Below are 22,519 nucleotides of genomic sequence, written 5' to 3' on the forward strand. Positions count from 1 at the left end.
CAGGGCACGGGTGCAGGAATGAAATGAACGGGACAGACACAAGAGGCAAGCGGGGAACAGAATCCCAGGCCGCGGTGATTCCCAAACGGGAAGGGAGCACGAGTTTGGGGAAGAAGCTAACTCTGGAGTTTCCTGCCCTGGAGACTGCTGCTATTAACTGACACCAGAGGCTCGGGAGGGCAAGGCTGGTTGTGTTTCTGTGTAAGATGGTTGCCTGGGAGGAGAGTGGGCTGGGGTGGGGGTAGGGTGGTGGAATGGCGAGTCCAGTTTGGGGTGTGCCGAGATGAAGGCTGTGGTGTGTCAGCCACGTGCAGAAGCCCAGATGCTGTTGGAGGTCAGGCTCAAGCTTGGGACAAGGGAGGCTGAGCCACACAGCCTGACCCTTAAACACCTGCGCCCTCAACCACCCTCAGAGCAAGCGAAGGAGGGAGGCAGGGCAGACACAGAACCACAAAGTGCTGTCCAGGAGGGATGCCCGTCTTGCTGGCCAGGCCAGCATGGCCTCCTGGGAGCACTCAAGGAGGGGCGGGGTGGGCGTGGCCGGCGGAACTGCCCTCCACTCAGGCAGCCCCACCCAGGGGTTTCGTGCCTGCGGGCAGAGCCTTGCCATGGTCCCCTCAGGCATGGTTTGCCCCACCACCTGCAAGGCAGGCTGGTCACTGGTGTCTTTACTCTGAGGCTTCACTTGGACCTTGAGCACCTTAGGTGTTTTCGGTTCCCAGGAACCAGCGGCCCAGCCCCTCTACCGGGTCTCACCAGGAATTCTGACCCTCTTCAGCAGCACGCTGATCAGGGCTTCCCCTCTTCAGGGTCCTGGTTGTCACCTCTGCCACGTGGGGACAGCAGGCAGTCAGCACCACCTGCCCCCGAGGACACACCCATCTCACCTGGAGGCTCACGGCCACCTCGGGGGACGCATCTGCACCTGGGTCCCAGGAGAAAGGAGGCCCCGCCCCCCGAGGGGACGGCGAAGAAAGCCAAATGATGGCACACGTCTTCCTGGTTCCAACATACCTCACGGTTTGCTGACCCCGGAAGTACTGCTGGATGATCAGGGCCGCTCGTCTCTCCCGGAGGAATTTTTTTCTCTGGAGCCAGCCACGGATGTGCTTTTGTATCACAACACAACCCTGCCTCAGTTTATCCAACCGGAGTTTCTCTAAATAAGCCACTTGCCCTGCTCTGAAGAAAATTTTGGTTTTACCAAACTGGTACTGATTAGAATCCTGGAAGAGAAAAATGACACAATCAGAAACAAAATCTTTCAGATTTTCTATAGTACTTGGAAAAGATGTTGAGAGATCCAAACACGCCACCAACATTGTTATTCTGGCATCTCTTTGACATAAAGCAGAAAAGCTCTGATTATGACCCAGAAGTTTATATTTTGCCTTGTTTGTTTAAAGCTTCTTTCTGGGGAAGAAACGGACTTGAGGGTGAGGCATCCGTCTGTGGGGTGGGAAGGGGTGTGTGCATTGTTGGCTGGGCTGCCGGGGAGCTCCAGCCTTTCACAGGTGGTTTCCACAGAAGAGCAGAGGCACCTGGAAAGGCGTGGTTTCTGTCTTCCTTTGGCTTCTCTTTACCAACCCCTTCCTGGCCATGATAACTGCTTCCCCACTTCTTTTCTGTCACAAGTCATGGCTTCAGCAAACCTCTAAGTCCACACTGAGGGCCACACCAGGAACCCCCGGCTCAGCGACCATCTAGCTGACTGTGTAACATAAGCCTGGCCCGCAGAAGCTCCCTAGGCTGTGAGAGAACACAGCAGGACAGGAGGACACGGTGGCGGTGGAGGCCAGGGCTTGAATTCGGGTCCCTCAAGGTGACTCCTGCTGTCAGGAGATGATGCCCCATGAGTAGGTCTGCTCTGATCTCCTTAGCACACAGACGCGCAGGGCACGTTTCCTTTCTGCTTAGGCATTCACACAGTTACAGCCCTGAGACAGAGGCAGAGATGAGGACAGTGTTTGTGAGCCCGTGGTTCCAGGAGAGAGCAGGACTGACCTGGATGAGCCTGTGTAAAATCACTTTGCACACCTCCTTTTTATCGCTGAATGAAAGCTCCTGCTTGGTCATGAGGATCCCATAGCGGCTGTAGAACTCGATGTACGTCCACCTGGAAAGTCAAGGCAGACCTAAGGAGCCGGGCCGGAGGAAACGCATGCTGCCTGTGGACCCCAAGGGCGTACCTGCCACTGTTCTGGGGACAATGACCCTGACCTTTGACCCACTGCCCACAAACCTCACCTCAGCACACCTGGATGGTTTTGCTCCCTGGATGCCTCCTGTTAACGTTCCGCTCTGACAGCTGTCTCCCCCTCCAGCTCCCTTTCTCAGGGGCACTGGGGAGGCAGCGGGCGACCCTCACTAGTGCGGAGATGAGGGTGGGGTGTGAGGGTGGGGACGGTGGCCTCTGTCTCACATGGTGCTCGTTCATCTGGCCTTCCCACAGCACAGCGGGACACCTTATGAACATATCTGATGAAAACGCGGCAGCCCCTCCCTTGGATCTCAGCACAGACCTGAAGTTGGGCACTTTTCCCCCCCAAACAAGGAACTGACAACGTACCTAGAAGGGTAGCTCTGCGCACTAATGCGAATGGTTTCTAAAACGCCACAGGCTCGCAGCTGCTGAACAATTCTTTTGGAGTCAAACCTGAAAGAAGACGATCTGATCATGTGTTAAGCCATCGCAGCTGATAAACAGGCCCATGAACAGTGTAGCGGACCTGCCCCAACCGTGAGCTCCTGGGCAGCAGACCGGCCTGTGTAATCCCCGAGCCCAGCAGATACTTAATAAATACGTGTTGCACGTCAGACGAAGAGAGCACCTCTGTGAAACAGTTCAGAAAGCTTCACTGAGGACACGGGGAAAGGAGCAGCTGATTCTGACTGAGGGAGGCAACAGCGAGAAGCCTTGTGGGGAAACGGCCTTTGGGCTGAGCTTCGAATGACAACCAGAGTGGAAGAAATGTCCAAGCTCACCCGTCCCAGCGCCTACTGGTTGCTGAGTTCCCTTTATAAGACACCCCACAGGTGGCCCTCTGGCTTAGGCCTGACCCTCTGAGGACACACGGACACAGTCACCACCTCCAGACGGACCACTCCCTTAGACACCTCTCAGCATGAGTCAGCTAAGAGGCTCTCTATAACTTCCACCGTGGGTCTGGGCCTTTTCCCTGGGGCCCCAGACAACAAGCCTAAGTAAGGCCTCATGGCATGTTTGAAGACAAAACTTCAGACCCCTCTACAGCATTTCTCCTGCAAACACACACAAATTCTTACCATCAGGGAAAATGTTCTGGCTTTCTCAGTTGCGTAAGCTTTAGCTGTAGAATAATTCTTTCAAATCTAACCCTTTTGCTTAATCCCGGAGATGAGACGGCTTAGCCAGAGGGGTTGTGCTAACAACATATGTAGAGGGCAGGCTTGTTTTGAATCATTTAAAAACCGAGAAACAGTAAAGTTCACGACAATTGCAAGCAAATTCTCCAACATCACGACAGAAACCGTTTCCTCGGTGTTTCTTCCCCACTCTGTTGCAGAAGAACACTTACTCAAAGGGCAACTGCTCATCATTTGGTTTGATGCATCGAACGTAGTGGGGCATGGTGGCATTGAGGGTCTCCATGAGCAAGTACAGAGAGCTGCGGAACTAGGAAACAAGGTCAGGTGACAAACATCGTGCTGCAATTTAATGCTTAGATCCGGGTTAAAAGGAAAAAAAAAAGGTCCAACCTTATTGTAAAGCAATTATACTCCAATTATACTCCAATTAAACTCCAAGATGTTTAAAAAAAAAAAAAGGTCCAACCTTGATAAGTTACTCAAGAAGAGGAAAAGTTAACTTCATGCATAAACATCTATTATGAAAGGTTTTAGTCTGTGACTGGTTTTATCAGCATATCCTGCTCTTGTTGACAGAGCAGTTCTCCATCCAATACTCCCAAACAGCAAAGGACTTTAGTGACTCGGGTTACTGTGCAAACATATGGTTTGCTCAGATGTGTGTAGCCTTAGAGGTTGAGGCACTATGATGATGAACTACTACTTTTCTTTGCGTTTGCATTTATATTAACAGATTTGAAGAAACCCAGTGCCCGTGTCCAGGCCTGGAATGGGTCCCACCCATCCCTGGCTCCCTGCCCTCAGCCCCCTCGCCCTCAGAAAACTCTCTCAGTACCTTGCTCCCCACGGTGCTCCGGAAATGCTTGTTGTTTGGCTTGATGACTGGCTTTGCAGATTTAACTGTGATCGCTGAACCGAAAGGTGAAGAAGGAACCAGATTTTCTTGAAAAAAGTGGGCACAGAGATGAAACTGGGAAGAACAGAGAGGGTTTCAATGTCAAAAGTATTCGCCCACAGTCCTTAGCTGGAACAATCAAGGAAATGGTCACAACAACCACGTCTAAACCAGTAGGGGGGTAAAGGAACAATCTTGGCCAAATCTCAGTTCCACAGGGGGGTCATCCTCACTCGGGATGACTGACGGTTTCTTTCCCAGGAATGGGAGCAGACGGGAAAGCATGTGAATGTCTGTATGTGGGTATCACTCCAAGTGTCAGAACAGGAGAAGCATTTATTCTTCCTCCCTCTGCGCCTTGGCTCACGTTGCTTCTGCACTTGGAATCTCCTCCCTCCTAACCCCATGTTCTCATCCCTGCAGATCCAAACCCTACCCATTACTCAAGGTGCTATAATAATATTTTCTAGCCCCATCCCCTTCACAATAACTTCCCTGGTGTCCCAGCGCGAATTAATCCCAACTTCCTCTGAGTTACCTTAATCTTTGATCTGTACCTCTTTTAAGACACTCACTACTTTCTACCTTGCATCACTTATTTCTTTCAATGTCTTATCTTCCCTCTTGGAGAAGATCTCGTATTCTCTTCTTTTAAATCAGACATTGAGAATCTTCTCTGGGGGAGAACTCCTGCCTGATGCATCCTGTAGCCCCTGTGGGACAAGTGAATCTGAAACTCCCAGGCCTCTGACAGCTTGTGGGCTTAGTGCAGAGACCCATCTGTGCCTCACCACGATCTGTGTCCCTCTTCCAGACTGGACCCCAGGTAAACAACTGGTGAAATACATCAACTAATTTTGTACACAGATACAGGCTATTTCTACACTGAATTCTCTGTCATAAATCAATTTTAATAACTGAAGTTGCCATGGCCTGTGATTTACTTATGACCATTAGTGGGAAGTGCTCAGGCTCATTTGGGAAATTGTCAAAATTCTTGAGCATCTGGTGCTCTGTGATGACCTAGATGGGTGGGATGGGTGGGGAGGGAGGTCCAAGAGGGAGGGATATATGTATACTTACAGCTGATTCACTTCACTGTGCAGCAGAAACTAACACAACATTGTACAGCAATTATACTGCGATCAAATAAAATTTAAAAAAAGAGAAAAAAAAATACTTAAGCATCAGCAAAGGACTGGGGATCTTCTAAAAGAAGGAAAATAAATATGGTAACCAAATCTTCATAAAAAATGAAGGACTGTGTATGAAATATTCTTTTTCTCAAATTTTAAGAATTTGAAAGAAATGTTTAAGGAGGAAAAGAAAAAGCCAGAAGTCACTCTTATGGTGACACTTCATCATACAGAACCGTGGATTCAAGGAGCTCACATATGCAGAGCAGCACTCCATCTTGCTTTGGTTTTCCTTGAGCACTTACTTGGCACTACCTACCATTGTTTGCTTTCATGTGTAAGGTATGTTGCTCCCTCTGGGATGTGAGCTCCATGAGGGCAGGAACCCTGTCTGCCCTGTTCACTGCTGTATCCCCAGAATCTAGGACAGTGCTTGGCACATGATAAGTGCTTTATAAGTGAGTGAATGAACAAAATGTGAATTATGATTCTTTAAGTGATTGTATTATCTGTCCTTCGTCTCTGTCATCTGCATATTTGATTTCTGATTTTGCATATAGTGGAAATGTGCATGCTTTCAGAAGCTAGAAACGTATTTTAGTGCCAATTCCGAAACAGTCATTTTTTGCATGCAGGAGCTACAATTCGCTGTTACAAGACAGTTAACACACACACACACACACACACACACACACACACACACACACACACACTTCTTACTCTTTCCTGATACACATCTAGATCCACGTCAAGTACACAATGAATAACATTAACCACCTCTTAGGACTCTACAAACCTTGCTGGCTCTCAGGATTTCAACCAGCATGTCATAGACGGTGTCTCTGTTCTTCTCAAGGAAACCTTCACATTTATACTCTACCTATGCAAAGAAAGGAATTAGTTCCAAGGAGGCAAATGCAGACAGCATCTAAGTACCACAGGTTTCTTTTCTTTTTAAAGAAAGATTAATGAAGGGGCTACAAAGGCAATGTTTTAAAAAGAGATTCAGTTTGTTTGTCACAGCAACGCCATTACAGAAAGCTTAGGAAGCTGGGAATAAGTCATCTGATGCAAAGCGCCAGGCTCTCCCGCTGCCTGGACTTCTCACTGGCCGCTGGTCACTCTACACTCACCCATTAGTTCCCACTGGCCCCAGGTGACTGTTTTTTCCCTGTAACATGTGCAGCTAATACAAGAAGACCTGGCTTAGGGCTCCCTTTGCCTTTGTAGCCACCAGGAGGAGGAGAAAAGCTCAGTGGTGTCCTTTGAGTCAAACAGAAATGTTTTCCTGAATCAGCATTAATGTGGTAGAAAGGAAAGAAAAATTGACCAGCTGATCACAAAACCTTCCAGGACCACAAACCCCTTAGAGTCAGGTTTAGAGTGGGTCAGTGTTTGCCCTGATTGAACTTGGCTTAGAAAAACCCTCTCTGCAGCCCTTTCTGATTCATAAGGCTTCTCAAATCCCTCAAACAACATATCCAGGGTGGCTGCTTAAACATTCAAATCTCTGGTTAATCACAAAGCTACAGTCATCAAAACAGTATTGTACTGGCATAAAGACAGACACATAAATCAACAGAGCAGAACAGAGAGCCCAGAAAAGAACCCACACTTTTATGGGCAATTAATCTACGACAAAGGAGGCAACAGTATATAGTGGGGAAAAGACAGCCTCTTCAGTAAGTGGTACCAGGAAAACTAGACAGCTACACGAAAAGAATCAAACTGGACTACTCCCACACCACGCACAAAAATAAATTTCAGGGACGTCCCTGGTGGCGCAGTGGTTAAGACACCGTGCTCCCAACGCAGGGCACCTGGGCTCGATCCCTGGTCAGGGAACTAGATCCCACATGCATACTGCAACTAACAGTTCACATGCCACAACTAAGGAGCTGGCCTGCCACAACTAAGACCTGGCACAGCCAGATAAGTAAATAAATAAATATTAAAGAGTTAAATGTGACCGCCTTTTAGTGCTTGGAGTTTTTCAGATAGGCTCCTGAAGACACGTACATGAAATGAGTGATAATATATCAAGTTATCTTTTCTAGTTGCTGTCCTTTATAATTTCATAGTTGTGATCCCAAGGGAAAAAAAAGGATCAGACTTCATGTAAAGCACATATGGGATTTACTTCAAGAGACCCTCTCTATGGTACATGGTGTCTGTACGTTTAATTCTTGTCACCTGGCACTACCAAGAAGACCCTCTTAGGGCTTCCCTGGTGGCGCAGTGGTTGAGAGTCCACCTGCCGATGCAGGGGACACGGGTTCGTGCCCCGGTCCGGGAAGATCCCACATGCCACGGAGCGGCTGGGCCCGTGAGCCATGGCCGCTGAGCCTGCGCGTCTGGAACCTGTGCTCCGCAACGGGAGAGGCCACAACAGTGAGAGGCCCGCATACCACACACACACACACACAAAAGAAAACCCTCTTAAAAGAACTAACAGTGCGGCATTTTGCGTGTACTATGGATGGGTGAGAAGAAACCATACACACTGTAGGGTCAGCTTAGGTTCTCAATTTCATTAGCCAAGGAAATAAAATTGTTTTGAGAGCGAGGCAGCTGTGCTTACATGCAGAAAATCAGCACACTTTGCCATGGTCCCCAGTGCCCCCAACAGAGGCACTCAGGTACCTGCTACCCTGTCCCTGCAAACAGTCTCCTGGGATTGGGAAGGCTCTATATTTGTTACACCTTTGCTCGTTTATACTGGTGGCTCACACACCAGCCTGGAAGAACTTATACAACAGTCCATGTGCTGTACTCACAAGGGCGTGTTTCCAGACAGGATTAAAGAGTTAAATGTAAGACCTGAAATCATAAAACTTCTAAAAGAAAACACAGGCAGTACGCTCTTTGACATCAGTCTTAGTAATACTTTTTCGTAAATGTCTCCTCAGGCAAGGAAAACGAAAGCAAAAATAAACAAATGGGACTGCATCAAACTAAAAAGCTTTTGCACAGTGAAGGAAGCTATCAACAAAACGAAAAGGCCACCTACTGAATGAGAGAAGTTATTTGCAAATGATATATCTAATAAGGGATTAATATCCAAAATATATTAAGAACTCCTACAACTCACCTCCAAAAAGAGAAACAATCCTATTAAAAAATGGACAGAGGATTTGAATAAACATTTTTCCAAAGAAGACAGATAGCCAACAGGCACATGAAAATATGCTCAACATCATTAATCATCAGGCAAATGCAAACCCAAACCACAATGAGATATCACCTCACACCTGTCTGAATGGATAAAGTCAACAAGACCACACATAACAAGTGCTGGTGAGGGTGTGGAGAAAAGGGGACCCTCGTGCACTATTGGTGGGAATGTAAATTGGTGCAGCTACTATGGAAAATAGTATAGAGTCCTCAAAAATAGAACTAACATTTGATCCAGCAATTCCACTCCTGGGTATATATCTGAAGAAAACAAAAACACGAATTCAAAAAGATAACATGCACCCCTAGGTCCTCTGCAGCACTATTTACAATAGCCAAATCTCTGGAGTATATATTTTAAAATGTGATATATATTCTTCATAAATAAAAAAATAAAAATTTACAAACTGTGAACAAACAGGCTTTCAGGGGTGCTGGAATACGGAGGCAGAGAGGGTGTTCAGGGACCCCAGGGCAAGGACTCTGCTTTGTCCCCTGGGTAAAGTGTCCTTCCTGGTGCACAGTTCGGGTTATAAACCAGGAACGCCCTTGTGAGTACAGCACATGGACTGTTGTATAAGTTCTTCCAGGCTGGTGTGTGAGCCACCAGTATAAACGAGCAAAGGTGTAACAAATATAGAGCCTTCCCAATCCCAGGAGACTGTTTGCAGGGACAGGGTAGCAGGTACCTGAGTGCCTCTGTTGGGGGCACTGGGGACCATGGCAAAGTGTGCTGATTTTCTGCACGTAAGCACAGCTGCCTCGCTCTCAAAACAATTTTATTTCCTTGGCTAATGAAATTGAGAACCTAAGCTGACCCTACAGTGTGTATGGTTTCTTCTCACCCATCCATAGTACATGCAAAATGCTGCACTGTTAGTTCTTTTAAGAGGGTCTTCTTGGAAGTGCCAGGTGACAAGAATTAAACGTACAGACACCATGTACTATAGAGAGGGTCTCTTGAAGTAAATCCCATATGTGCTTTACATGAAGTCTGATCCTTTTTTTTCCCTTGGGATCACAACTGTGAAATTATAAAGGACAGCAACTAGAAAAGATAACTTGATATATCATCACTCATTTCATGTGCATCTCTTCAGAAGCCTATCTGAAAAACTCCAAGCACTAAAAGGCGATCACATTTAACTCTGCTCCTCTGGCCCACAAAGGTTATTATAGCTGTCTGTCTGGCTGTCCCTCCACTGCCCCCGTGGACACTCAGGCACAACCAGCAGACTGACCCACAGCAATAGCCTCTAGGACAGGCAAGCACAGGCTGTCCCCATGATCCCTAGGCGCTGGCCAAGCCACTGGAGTAACACCCAACCCGGCAATAACACAGAGGGCAGGAGTTTCCTTAAGGAAGGAAAGCAAGATGAGAAAGCATGTATAGGGCAGGTGGTTGTGGTACATTTTATTTTTTTTTCCTTCCATTTCCTAAGCTTTCTGTAATTTGCTTAAAAAAATTTCTTTTTTACTAAACATTTTTTTCATAAAAAATTGGAGACATATAAAGAAAATAAAGATCACTTAGAAAACCCATCATCTTGAGTCAGTCTCTGTTACCAATGTAAAAATATATTATGACAATAAGAAAGGAAAGGGTCAACAAAAAGATATTCCTTTCAATGTAGGAAACAACTATGCTGTCTTGATTATAGCAATATCACGGAGAAAATAAACTGATAAAAGATTAATGAACTCACAATAAGCCCCAAATCAGAAATGAGGTCCATTGGCAACACGTTTATCTTTAAAGCAGTACGACTGAAATGCATACATTTTGTGATAAAGACAAATTAAGAACTGTTACGCTCACACGCGCGCGCATACACATCAAAAGGATACCTTTTGATGAAGGTATCCTTCATCAAAGCTACGTGCTAAGCGTGACGGTTCTGACCAGCAAAGTCCCTGGCCTGCTTGCTCCTCCCAGGAGACAGCTGTGGGCCAGGGGCAGACAGCACTGCTCCAGACTCTCACTGTACCTTATCAGCAAAGTGCTGGATGATAAAGGCTGTGTTTGACATTCTGGGTTTTTCAAACAAAGAGTTCTTGTTGACAAAATTATTATACAGCTTTTGAAGCCAGTTTTCATCAGTCCCATGTGGTAACTGGAAGAGAAAAGCAAACCAAATAGCAAGTAAGAAAACAGAGGGGAGGAAAAGCGCTAATTCTAAGAAACCAAGATGAGCTGCACCTCAGAGTGAACTGCTCTACATGAGAGACTCCTGTTTCAAATGCAACTCTAGGCATACATCTGTCTTTGATCTTATTCTTTAGAGTGATATTTAAATGGACATATCAATGCTCTTTTATATTTATTTATTTTGCGGTACGCGGGCCTCTCACTGTTGTGGCCTCTCCCGTTGTGGAGCACAGGCTCCGGACGCGCAGGCTCAGCGGCCAGGGCTCATGGGCCCAGCCGCTCCGTGGCATGTGGGATTTTCCCGGACCGGGGCACAAACCCGTGTCCCCTGCATCGGCAGGTGGACTCTCAACCACTGCGCCACCAGGGAAGCCCATCAATGCTCTTTTAGAAGAACAAAATGTTATTGATGAAAAGGAAATGGTCACATAATGACGTAAGAATGAAGGATTTTATTTCTGCAAAATTGGCAGTATTTTAACATTTCTTCCTCCCAAAATTATGTGAACATGATTTTTATTCTTGGTTGAATGGGGGAAGATTGGAACCCAAATGTAGTCCTCCCCACCCCCTGCCTCAGGAAGAAAGATGTTCTTGTTTTACTGCCTAGTTAATAACTACCTCCTTGAACTAAGATCTTACCTACTTAAACTAAGCTAGATGCAAAACTTGTTCTTGATACTGGTGATTGTGAAGCTGTCAATGACATTCAGCCTGAACTCTGTGCATCTAATACTCCACATAGGGAATAACTCTGTCGAGTGGGTACAAATACTCCTAGAGGTTACCTTGGCCTCTGCACCCTGCCCCCAGTAGATCAGTCCAGAATGTTTGGCCCTGATGCCTGTCTTTTAATCTTACATCACTGAAGGGGTTAAAGCGTAGGTGGCACCAGAAAGGCTAATCTGTGAGAACCATGGAATTGAGAATTCTAGGGAGAAAATACCAGTAAGTCTTCAACGTTACAAGCATTTGGGGCTGGGGGTGGTAAAAATAAATCTTTGGAAAAGAAACAAGATGTGTGTTTAAACGTTAAAATATAACCTTTAAACCAAAAGAATGAATACTGTCCTAGGGATTAGTTTTTCCTGTGGCCTGACAAAGGACACTGCTAGGCTGACTCACTGTGAAGTTGTTCCTCCCAGAGGGTAATAATAATAGGAAAATTTCTAGAGACTCTTTTGTCAATTGTATGATGTTGATTTTTCAGCTGCACCTCCCAGTGGGTGACTCATGGAATCAGGAAGTAAGAGAAAACTCAGTTCCTATTAGTCATTAACAACTGGTGTATAGTCACTTGTTGTTTCCATGTCCACTCTATATATACACCTAGCGACAGCTTCAAAGGGCTCCTCCCTGCTGGACATGACCTAAGAGGTCATGCATGTTACCCAAGGGTGGGCTACACCTGCTGAGGGCGGGAGGCTCACCGGACCCTCTGGGGTTCCTGCTATGGACTGCTGTCTCAGTGTTAACATCCAACCAAATAGTAACACGTCAGGAATTTACATGTACATTAAAAAAAATCCATTTTGCAATATGCTCATCGATTACTACTCAGAAGTTGAAAACAACAGTTATTTTAAAAAGTTACCAAGCATTCTTCATCCAGTAACTCCAAAATACCCATTTTGGCTTCAATCAGGTCAATAACTGGTTGGTTGTCATAAAAATCTATCAGAGTCCAAGGAATATCTTCCTTCATATACTCTTCTTGTTCAAGTTTAAAGACATGCTGGAAATCCGGAAGTCAACATAGAAAGTAAAAGAGAACATTAGAGTGTGCTTCTGAAGAACAGAACATAAACGTTTGGAAAATGTAGATACATGACTGATCTGAATGTTTATGGAAGACCCTGAGATGCACGCCACCCTCCTTACCCACGATCAGTGCTGCTGAGGTCCTAACGTGGGTGTAGCTGTCATCTTCCAGCCCACTCGCAGGGGTCCCCACATCCTGGGGTGTGAGGCCTGAGCCAGCCTGCCACCTTAGCACTCAGGGTGGTCCTGGAGCCCCTTCCTGCTCAGCCACTGCTGCTGTCCAAGGCAGACCCAGCCTCTTTGGCCGGGTGGGAACCAGCCCACCTGAGAATGTTGGCTCTGGGGCCAGTATGAGAAGCTAACAACTTGGAGAGCTTTGTACATTACTTGTTCGGGCCACGAGGGTACCAGGGAGGCCTCCCAGAGGGCTGGCTCAGGCTCATCCTGGCTGCAGGTGGCAGAAGGGGGAAGGACTACGAGGAGAAAGGCGCCCACAGGAGAATCCCAGTGGAAATTGCACAGAAGCCCAATAGGTGGTTGAGAACTGAACGGCGCCCGTACAGGCCAGAGAGACAGCACAACAGTGATGGGGGTGGGGGGCAATGGATGGGGCTGCAAAGGACAGCAGAGGGGAGATCACATCAGCCCCCTGTGTACCCCCAGAGAATCTCAGACCTGTGGCCTTTTCCTAGGGGCAGTGAGGATCCACGGAGTTCACGATGAGACCTAAGTTCTGGAAAGATAACTTGGTTTGGGGGTGGGGATGGCTTTGAAGAGGGCAGGACTGGAGGCAGAAAGCCCCGTCAGGATTCAGCCCAGGGTTCTGTGGAGGCCAGACACTGTGCAAGGAAGGTGAGCAAGAGCAACGAGGCTGGGATGAACGTGAGGCTCAGGACACTGGGTCAGCAGTGGTGCTTTAATCGCAAGAGGGAGCGTAGAAGGCAAGGAGCCAGGAAGGGAAGGTGGCAGGTTCACTTTGTCACTGCTGAACTCCCAGAGGCCACCCAGATGCAGGGGTCCAGCAGTGGCCAGACTTATGGGACTGGAGCTAGGAGAGGGCTCACTAAGGCTTTCATGTTGATATTTTAAGGTTTTACCTCTTCCAGGAGGATCTGCACATTGATATAAGACTCAACCCCACACCCCCCCAAAAAAGAGTGGGGTGGGGGGGAAGGAGGATGAAGTGGAAAAGGAGGAAAAGCAGAATAAAAAAAGAGAAAAATGGAATTGCAGCCTCTGACATGCTATTTTCAGGAAGTGTCTTGCACATGTTATTCTGAGGTTGAGGTGAACGTGTATGTCGGGGACCAAGACGGCACTGGCGTCCCGGGAGGGGCAGGATCTACAGACACAGTTCGACCTCAGGTGAGTTATGCTGCACACCCACTTGGAATAAATCTTAGTTTCAGTTATTAAATGCTAAACTTCCAGGGAATCCTTGAGAATGTTAACAGAATACAAATTCGCAACAGGGTGAAATCTTATGCTTATACATGACTTAATTCTGGAGCAAGGACTAGCAAAGCAAAAAAACATTTGCTGGGTATGATTCAATGTTAGGTCTTCTCCTTACGAGGATATTAGGCAGATACTACTGACCTGTTTTCAAAATAAGAAAAATGAGGCTCAGAGAACCCTAGGTCCCAGAGGAAGGAGGTGGTAGAGCTGAGACTCAAACCCAGTTCAGTTTGAGCAAAAGCCCATGCTCTCCATGATGTCACACTGTCTTCTCATGAGTTGTGTGGGAGAAGCTGAATTTCAAATGACAAGCAGGAGTTCTCCAGGTGAAGATGAAGGGATGGGGAAAGGACAGGGGCAGGTGGGTTGTGGCAGAGAGAGCAGCAGGTGCAGATGCTGAGGCTCACAAAGACTGGAGCCTTCAGGAAACTAAGTGGTTTGGTCTGGCTGCAGGGCGGGTGGCCTGTGTCCAAGAATGGCAGGTGATGAACTGAAACAGAAGTGGGCAAGTGGCTCCACAAAGATGAAATAGGATGGGAAGGTGCAGTTTCAAGATACGGCCACAAGATGGTGCAGTGACCCAGCATGTGAGTGATCCAGCAAGATTTGAAGAGGGAAAGAACCAGACTGAGCCTCTCTCCATGGTCTGTCTCTGTCTCTCTCTCTCTCTCACACACTCACACACACACTCACTCACACACACACACACACACACACACACACACGGCTGAGAGCTAGTTTCAAGAAGGCAGAAAAGTCACTTACCAGGTTAAACTGCTGTTGCAGCTTTTCATTAGCATAATTGATGCAAAACTGTTCAAAGCTGTTCGCATCAAAGGTTTCAAAACTGAAATACAGTTTAAACAAGTTAAGATATAACTTGAAGGATATATACATTCATTTATAGGTTAGCATTTTTTCACAGTTTAAAAGTTTTCTATGTTTTCTGCAAGTTTTAAATATGCCTCAAAGCTTCTGGTTTAAATATCCTAGCATTCAGTTTATAAGTCACCTTTTTCCAGGCTGCCCCAGGAAGGCATCTTGTGTGTACAAAACACCTACCTGAGGCAGGCATTAAAATAGGCATGGTACAATATGGCATATCATTTAATCCACACCATAACACTGTCATCAGCACTATTATCCTCACTTTATAAGACTGAGAAGTTGAAAAATTTGTCCGAGGACAAACAGTGTCAGACTGAGCTGTGAGCTGACCTGACTGTAACACTTATGTTTCCAGTGAAAAAGCAATGCTGCTTCCTGTTGCCCCACTCTTCGCTGCACGCAGAGGCAGCACGGTTTTGCCTCCCAAGGGGTGCTTTCACAGTCCTTGGAGGAAAAGGGCAAGGCCATCTAATACCCATAGCCCAGCAGACCCCTTTAGGTCCAAGGCAGACAGCCCCACCTCCTTTTTCAGACTTTCAGTGTCTGTCTCTGGAGCTGCAAACTCACAAGCTGAGAGGAGACCAGTAGACGACAGAATGGGGGGGCAGGCTGGAACTGTGCGGGGCCCATGATAACCAGGATTGCCCAACGGGCAGGTACTACTCAGCTCCAGCCAGCTGTGGCCATGGATTAATGCAGGTCAGGATGTGAGGTCACCTGATTCTCAAGAGAATCCAGAACCCTGATTTTATGTGAATCACCCCACTCTACGATGTGGGCTGAACAAAACTGGGGCACCCAATTCACCACCTGTCCAGATGAGCGCTCCTGCCAGAAGGAGGCTGAGTACTTCAGCTGTTAGCATTGATGCTCATCACCTCACTTAACCCAACACCGCCCTAAGTGAAGAGCTGCCCTGACCCCACTGTTACACCCGAGGGTCAGAAGAGATGGTGACCATTGCAATGTGGTGCCAGACATGCAATTCGACCCCAGCTCTTGGTGCCTCTAAAGCCTTAGTTCTTTTTTTTTTTCGCGGTACGCGGGCCTCTCACTGTTGTGGCCTCTCCCGTGGCGGAGCACAGGCTCCGGATGCGCAGGCTCCGCGGCATGTGGGATCTTCCCGGCCCGGGGCACGAACCTGTGTCCCCTGCATCGGCAGGCGGACTCTCAACCACTGCGCCACCAGGGAAGCCCCCTAAAGGCTTAGTTCTTAATCCCTCTAATCCCGAGAGGTTCCTGCCAGCTTCAGCCATGGGTCCCCTGGGAATCTCACTTGACTGAGCCCGTTTGGCTCAGTTTGGAATTCCTGGGGAGGTTAAGGGCCCGGACTGTCCTCTGGGCAGCTGCAGGGTGACTTGGAACAGGAGCAGAACCCACAGTCCTCACAGCCCCATTCCACACGCGCCCTGGGTGGTCCAGAGGCTCTGCCGGCCTGGACATTGCAGACAGGCCACAGCTGGGCCTGGAGGGGAGACAAAAGGGCCTCATCATGCCCTGCAGCCCGCAGCTGGGGCCAAAGGCTGGACTTCCTAGGGCAGGGGCGGAATGTCAAACATCAATGACTGTTTTCCTGTTCACATTTGAACAGTCCTTATGGTTCTTAAAATATCTTCACGATTTCTTCCATTTGACCTTTGTAATAACCCTGCCAGAGAGGTCCCCTCCGAACCTGAGGTTCAGAGAGGTTCTGTGACTTTCTGGGGGCCACACAACAGGTGTGGTGCCGTGCTCACTCCCAGCGGTCTGACTCCAAGCCCCAGGCCTTTCCAACTCTGGGTCTAGAGAACATAAATACCCGACTGGCTGGGGAACCACAAGCCTCCATGTTTTTCCAAGCTGAAATCTCAACGCTCATAGCTTTGGCTTTCATCGCCTTCACAGAGGGTAACTTTTCTTTTCAGGCTGTCTTATTTCCAGGTCACCCTGAGCTCAGTTCTCTCAACAGCTGCAGGTGTGCATGCACGAGGGCTCACCTAGACATAAGCATACTGGAGAAAGGTGTGAAAGGATTCGCCCCAGACAGTAACACTCTTACTTAAAGAGGAGAGCTTATTTTTTTGGAGGGATGAAATGAATTCATGGGTGGCAGTGAGCATGTTACTTTTTAAATATCCAAGGAGGAATTTAATTTTAAAATATAAATTTAAAATCTACTCTAACAAGTTCTTAAAAATTTACAATTACTCCTGTCAAAGATTTGCCCACTTAGCCAAAAATTCAACTTCCTTATGACAGTGGTCTATCAGCCTGCGGATCTGACGCCGCCCTGTCATTCTCCTGACTCACGGCTCCCTGTTCTCAGCTGCCCCCTCTCTTCTTCCTGCCCTGCTAACCTGCAGCACATCCATCTACTTATTCCCTGCCCAGAAATCATCCCAACCTCTAAGTATCTGCCTGCCCCCTCCACTAAAATTTAAGTCCCTAGAAGTCAAAAGCCATGTCTATTTTCTTTAACAATCACACCTGACATAGTTCCTGGCACATGCATATTTGTTCTTGAGTGAAATAATACATTCTTAAAATAAAGGGCTACTGGGGCTTCCCTGGTGGCGCAGTGGTTGAGAGTCCACCTGCCAATGCAGGGGACATGGGTTCGTGCCCCGGTCCGGGAAGATCCCACATACCCCGGAGTGGCTGGGCCCTGAGCCATGGCCGCTGAGTCTGCGCGTCCGGAGCCTGTGCTCCGCAACGGGAGAGACCACGACAGTGAGAGGCCCGCGTACCGCAAAAAAATAAATAAATAAAGGGCTATTTATTTTAAAGACATTTTAAAAACACGGAAAAGAATAGAAAAAATATAACAGTCACATTTCCACCACAATGAGAGAGACTACTGTTAAGCAGGGCTACTCCCGTTTAGAAGTCTGCTTAAATGATTATTGGCTGCTCAAATCCTTTTTTTTTTTGAACGGACAAGGTAAATAATTTACTAGACTACCCCAGCAATGTATCACTAATTTATAACTGTTGACAGATACCATTAATTGGGAGTCATATGTACAGTATTAACTTAGAATCTAAGTTAAACAAGGAACTCCCCTGAGGCACAGCCTCACATTAAAGAGCTGTGGGAAAAGCGATTTCTCTCTCTATGCGTAAAAGTTCAGCGGCCCCTTCTGCCTGCCCTCCCAGCAGGCCAGCCGGCTCTCCCCTCCAAATGGGAAGGGGAGGGAGAGCTGCTTTTCTCGGGGTGTTGGGGGATACTCCCCAATCTCGGTGGAATACTCCGTGATGCCTTCCCTGGGACCATCTGCCCCTCCTCCCCCTGAGAAGCCAGGGTGGGTCCTGGGAGAGGGAAGGCGTTGGGTGCTGAAGGTCAGTTGCTAACAAACAAAAGCCCGGGTGCTAACTCCCCTCACGCTGGCCAGGCCTCACTCACTCTTCCTGGCTGTTCTACAAGTGTCTTTAGCACAAGTCTGACCTGGAAAAGCAGGACTGGGCAATGAAAAGAAGCAAGAAAAAAACCCCAGTGTGGGAACTTGGTCCCCCAAATGTATTAGAATTCTTGGAGGGACTTCCCTGGTGGCGCAGTGGTTAAGAAGCCACCTGCCAATGCAGGGGACAAGGGTTCGAGCCCTGGTAAGGGAAGATCCCACATGCAGCAGAGCAACTAAGGCCGTGTGCCACAACTACTGAGCCTGCGCTCTAGAGCCCGCAAGCCACAGCTACTGAGCCCACATGCCACAACTACAGAAGCCTGTGCGCCTAGAGTCTGTGCTCCACAACAAGAGAAGCCACTGCAATGAGAAGCCTGTGCACCGCAACAGAAAGGGGCCCCCGCTCGCCACAACTTCGCGTGCAGCAGCGAAGACCCAACACAGCCAAAAATAAATAAATAAATAAATTTATTAAAAAAAAGAATTCTTGGAGAATGGGGCAAACACATGACCCTCATGATCCAAGAATGGAAGAAGATTTTAGGTGTGAGGAGGCTGGTTGGTAAAAGGCCTGGGTTTGAGTCTACCTCTGGCCCTGTGAATGTGGGCAAGGTGCAGGACCGCTGGGGCCGTTATTTTCACCCTATGAAATGGGAAAGGTATGTCAGGGCGCTACACCTCACAGGGCCTCTATAGGGAAACAGAAGTGGGTGAGAGCCTCATACAGTGCTGGGTTTTCCCACCAGCAGAGCAACTCTGAAAGTGTCTTCCTAAGGCTTAGTTGTTTCATCTGTAAAACGAGGGTAATTATAAGGTTGTTTGAGGAATAAGAAGGTGCACAGAGACCACTCAGCATGGTAGCTGGCATGTGGCTCTGGAAGTTGGCCATTATTGATTTAGAATTTATTTAATATACCCTAGAAAAAAGACACTGTAGCCCAGAAGACTGTATTTAACATCCATATATATGCAAAAAAAAGAGAACACCGTCTTTCTTTTTTTTTTTTTGCGGTACGCGGGCCTCTCACTGTTGCGGCCTCTCCCGCTGCGGAGCACAGGCTCCGGACGCGCAGGCTCATTGGCCATGGCTCACGGGCCCGGCCGCTCCGCGGCATGTGGGATCTTCCTGGACCGGGGCACGAACCCGTGTCCCCTGCATCGGCAGGCGGACTCTCAACCACTGCGCCACCAGGGAAGCCCTGAACACCATCTTCCTGATCATGTGAAACACAAAAGAGCAACCAGAACAAAATGACGTAAAAATAACAGGCATTCGACATTAAAATGAGGAAAGACAAGCTCATTGAAGAGACTCTTACCCATAAATGTCCAAAACACCAATAAAAGTGTGCTGCTTGCCTGAAAACTGCAAGGCTTGGTTAATTCTCTCCACAATGAAGTCAAACAGCTGAGCGTAGATCTTTTTGGCCAGCGCGTCCCTGGCGTTGATGGCCTGGGACCTGGTCATGGGTTTCACCACCGTCTCGGAGTTTGTGATGATTTTGCGATTACACAGCCACTGAGCGACTCTGACACTCTCCAGGCCCAGCAGCTCACAGAACACCTCCAGGTGACGGCCGTCCTCCTTCAAAAGCAAGACACAAGCCCCGTCAGGGCCATCGGGCCATCTAAACCGGCACTGGCCCACTCAGCCAGGCCCCTCGGCCTCTGCATGACCAGGCCTTAGGACACAGAGCCAGGTCTGGGAGTGAAGCAGGAGGACCTGCAGTGGCACTCAGCCTGCACCTGGTCCCTGGCAGGGCACCGCTGCGGTGATGCCAGGCAGCCCTGGGCTTGGTCCCACCTGGATTTTCGTTCTGGCCAAAGAATGTCAGTAGTGATTTAGGCCACAGAAGCAATCCTCTCCCCTCTCCTGTGTATGTGGACACAGCCTGGAAACCTCTCTTCCCTTTGCATCACATCCAGGCCACCTGTCAGAGCCTACACTCACCCTGTCCCTCCTTGTGTTGCTGGGATTTGCCCGGGGGGTCTGGCCCAGGAGGTACCTAGGTGTCATTGTCAGAGAGAACATGGTGGGCTCCCTGGACTAAAGTAGCTTCCCAGCCAACTTGAGGGCTGTGGTGGGGACTCTTCCTGGACATACAAAGTGAATCTTATTTCTCTCCCAAGCCTGGGCAGGAGAGCTGCCCCACTGGCCAGCAGGCAAGGAGAGTTCTCCCCCTGTTTGTCTTCAGACAGCATGGACGAGGGGTCCTTATCACTAGGCAAGGAGATGTGATCCCATGTGACTGCACACCATCATTCCTCTCGGGAAGGGGAACTGCTGAGGCAGGCTGATCTGTAGACAGCATCTCAGCCAATCGGGAAAACCACATGATTGCACTTAAAAAGCATCAGAAGGCTTCCCTGGTGGCGCAGTGGTTGAGAGTCCGCCTGCCGATGCAGGGGACACGGGTTCGTGCCCTGGTCTGGGAGGATCCCACACGCCGCGGAGCGACTGGGCCCGTGAGCCATGGAGGCTGAGCCTGCACATCTGGAGCCTTTGCTCCGCAACAGGAGAGGCCACAGCAGTGAGAGGCCCGCTTACAGCCAAAAAAAAAAAAAAAAAAAACCATCAGATTACAGTGGATTTAACAACCTAAAAAGTCCTGCCGCCAACCCACATCCCTTCTGACCAAGATCACAATAATATGAAGCCTGTCTTTAATGTGCCTGATTCCCTCATGGGGGAGGGGACTGGCAGAGCCATTGGTTTCCTTCCTTCTAAGCAGGAACCAAACCTTCTGAGTTAAAAACATTCAGCTACAGGTGCAGCTACCGGGGGAATGCAAAGGGACAGCAAGTTTTAAAAATTAAGCTGGGGACTTCCCTGGTGGCGCAGCGGTTGAGTCCACCTGCCGATGCAAGGGACGCGGATTCGTGCCCCGGTCCGGGAGGATCCCGCATGCCGCGGAGCGGCTGGGCCCGTGAGCCATGGCCATTGAGCCTGCGCATCCAGAGCCTGTGCTCCGCAACGGGAGAGGCCACAACAGTGAGAGGCCCGCGTACCGCAAAAAAACAAAAACAAAAACAAAAAAATAAAAAGTAAGCTAGCTTTATCCGATTGAATTTGCCCAATATTTCAAGTTCTTGATGCAAATGACTGAAAATTACAGGACTGATAATTTTCTACAAAGATTTGACATCTTTTTTGTGGAATCTGTCTCCTAAGATTGACAGACAAAGGATTTTTAGTCTATCAATTTTAACTCCTCCTCCAAAATACTACCTTCACAACAAACTTCACAGGACAGAGTTCAAAGCAAGGGCATTTGTTGGGTGGAAATCATGGGAGTTTCAGAAGAAAAAGTGCAGCAGCCCATTTCTGGGGTAAATGAGCCAGTATCCAGAGGGAAAACCACACCTACACACATTCCAGGCCTACCATCACCTTTCTCCAAACTTCCCATTCCTTTGTGAACTGACTGACTCTGTCAGGGCTGGATATTGGTGGCGATGGGGGTGGGGCGCTTAGTGTACGAATCTGAGGAGAGGGAGGAGAATTACTTCCTGGTCATAGGGCAACAGGCCAAAAACACACCCTCCATTTCTGCTCAGCGGTCTCTCCCCTTAAACCGCAGGTCCCAGAGCTGAGAAATTACCAGGTGTACAAAATTAACAATTGTTCCCATCTGTTGTTTTGGGGACATGAAAGTAGATATTGTTATGGACTGAATGTTTGTTTCAGTCATATGAAAAACTCATATGTTGAAGCCCTAACCTCCAATGTGATGGTATTTGGGGCTTTTAGGAGGTAATTAGGTTTAGATGAGGTCATGCAGATGGGGCCCCCATGATAGGATTAGTGTCCTTATAAGAAAAGAGACTAGAGCTTGCTGTCTCTCTCTCTCTGCCGTGTGAGGACACAGCAAGAAGGCAGCTGTCTGCAAGCTAGGAAGAGGGCCCTCACCAAAAGTTCAACCATGCTGGCGCCTTGATCTTGGACCTTCAGCCTCCAGGACTGTGAGAAAATAAATTTCTGTTGTTAAGCCACCCAGCCTGTGGTATTTTGTTATGGCAACCAGAGATGACTAAGAAACATATGTTAATACAAAGCTTTAACGATAAGAAGATTTTGCATTTCAGAGAAACATTTTTAACTGTGTGACTGTCCTCTTTACATGGATATTGTTGAGAATAAGCAAACACATACCCCAGCAAGAATCACCACTCATATAACATTTGTTGCTAAAGAGACACACACATAAACTTATCTTGTGTCCATTAAAAAAAGAAATCCGTCACAAAACTTACATGGGAATATATTTCCATAGAGAGCACCACTGGTGTTTGAATCAGGCATGTGTCAGGAGGTAGGAGGTGTCCTTTC

The 22,519-nt window shown here is 48.0% G+C and overlaps 1 protein-coding gene across 1 annotated transcript in view; it reads right to left on the reverse strand.

Moving 5' to 3' along the window:
* Positions 1–22,519, reverse strand: part of MYO5C (myosin VC) — a gene marked incomplete at both ends in the record, with an annotated part of 118,278 nt that overhangs the window by 60,528 nt on the left and 35,231 nt on the right. The window contains 10 exons of the mRNA XM_082837233.1: positions 1,015–1,226; positions 2,005–2,116; positions 2,570–2,656; positions 3,558–3,655; positions 4,184–4,318; positions 6,176–6,259; positions 10,542–10,667; positions 12,297–12,437; positions 14,687–14,768; positions 19,509–19,774. Of these exons, the coding sequence (XP_082693359.1) occupies positions 1,015–1,226; positions 2,005–2,116; positions 2,570–2,656; positions 3,558–3,655; positions 4,184–4,318; positions 6,176–6,259; positions 10,542–10,667; positions 12,297–12,437; positions 14,687–14,768; positions 19,509–19,774 (1,343 nt within the window). The remainder of the gene's footprint in view (positions 1–1,014; positions 1,227–2,004; positions 2,117–2,569; positions 2,657–3,557; positions 3,656–4,183; positions 4,319–6,175; positions 6,260–10,541; positions 10,668–12,296; positions 12,438–14,686; positions 14,769–19,508; positions 19,775–22,519) is intronic.

Source organism: Leucopleurus acutus (assembly GCF_964270905.1).
Source record: "Leucopleurus acutus genome assembly, chromosome: 1".
Classification (NCBI taxonomy): Eukaryota; Metazoa; Chordata; class Mammalia; order Artiodactyla; family Delphinidae; genus Leucopleurus; species Leucopleurus acutus.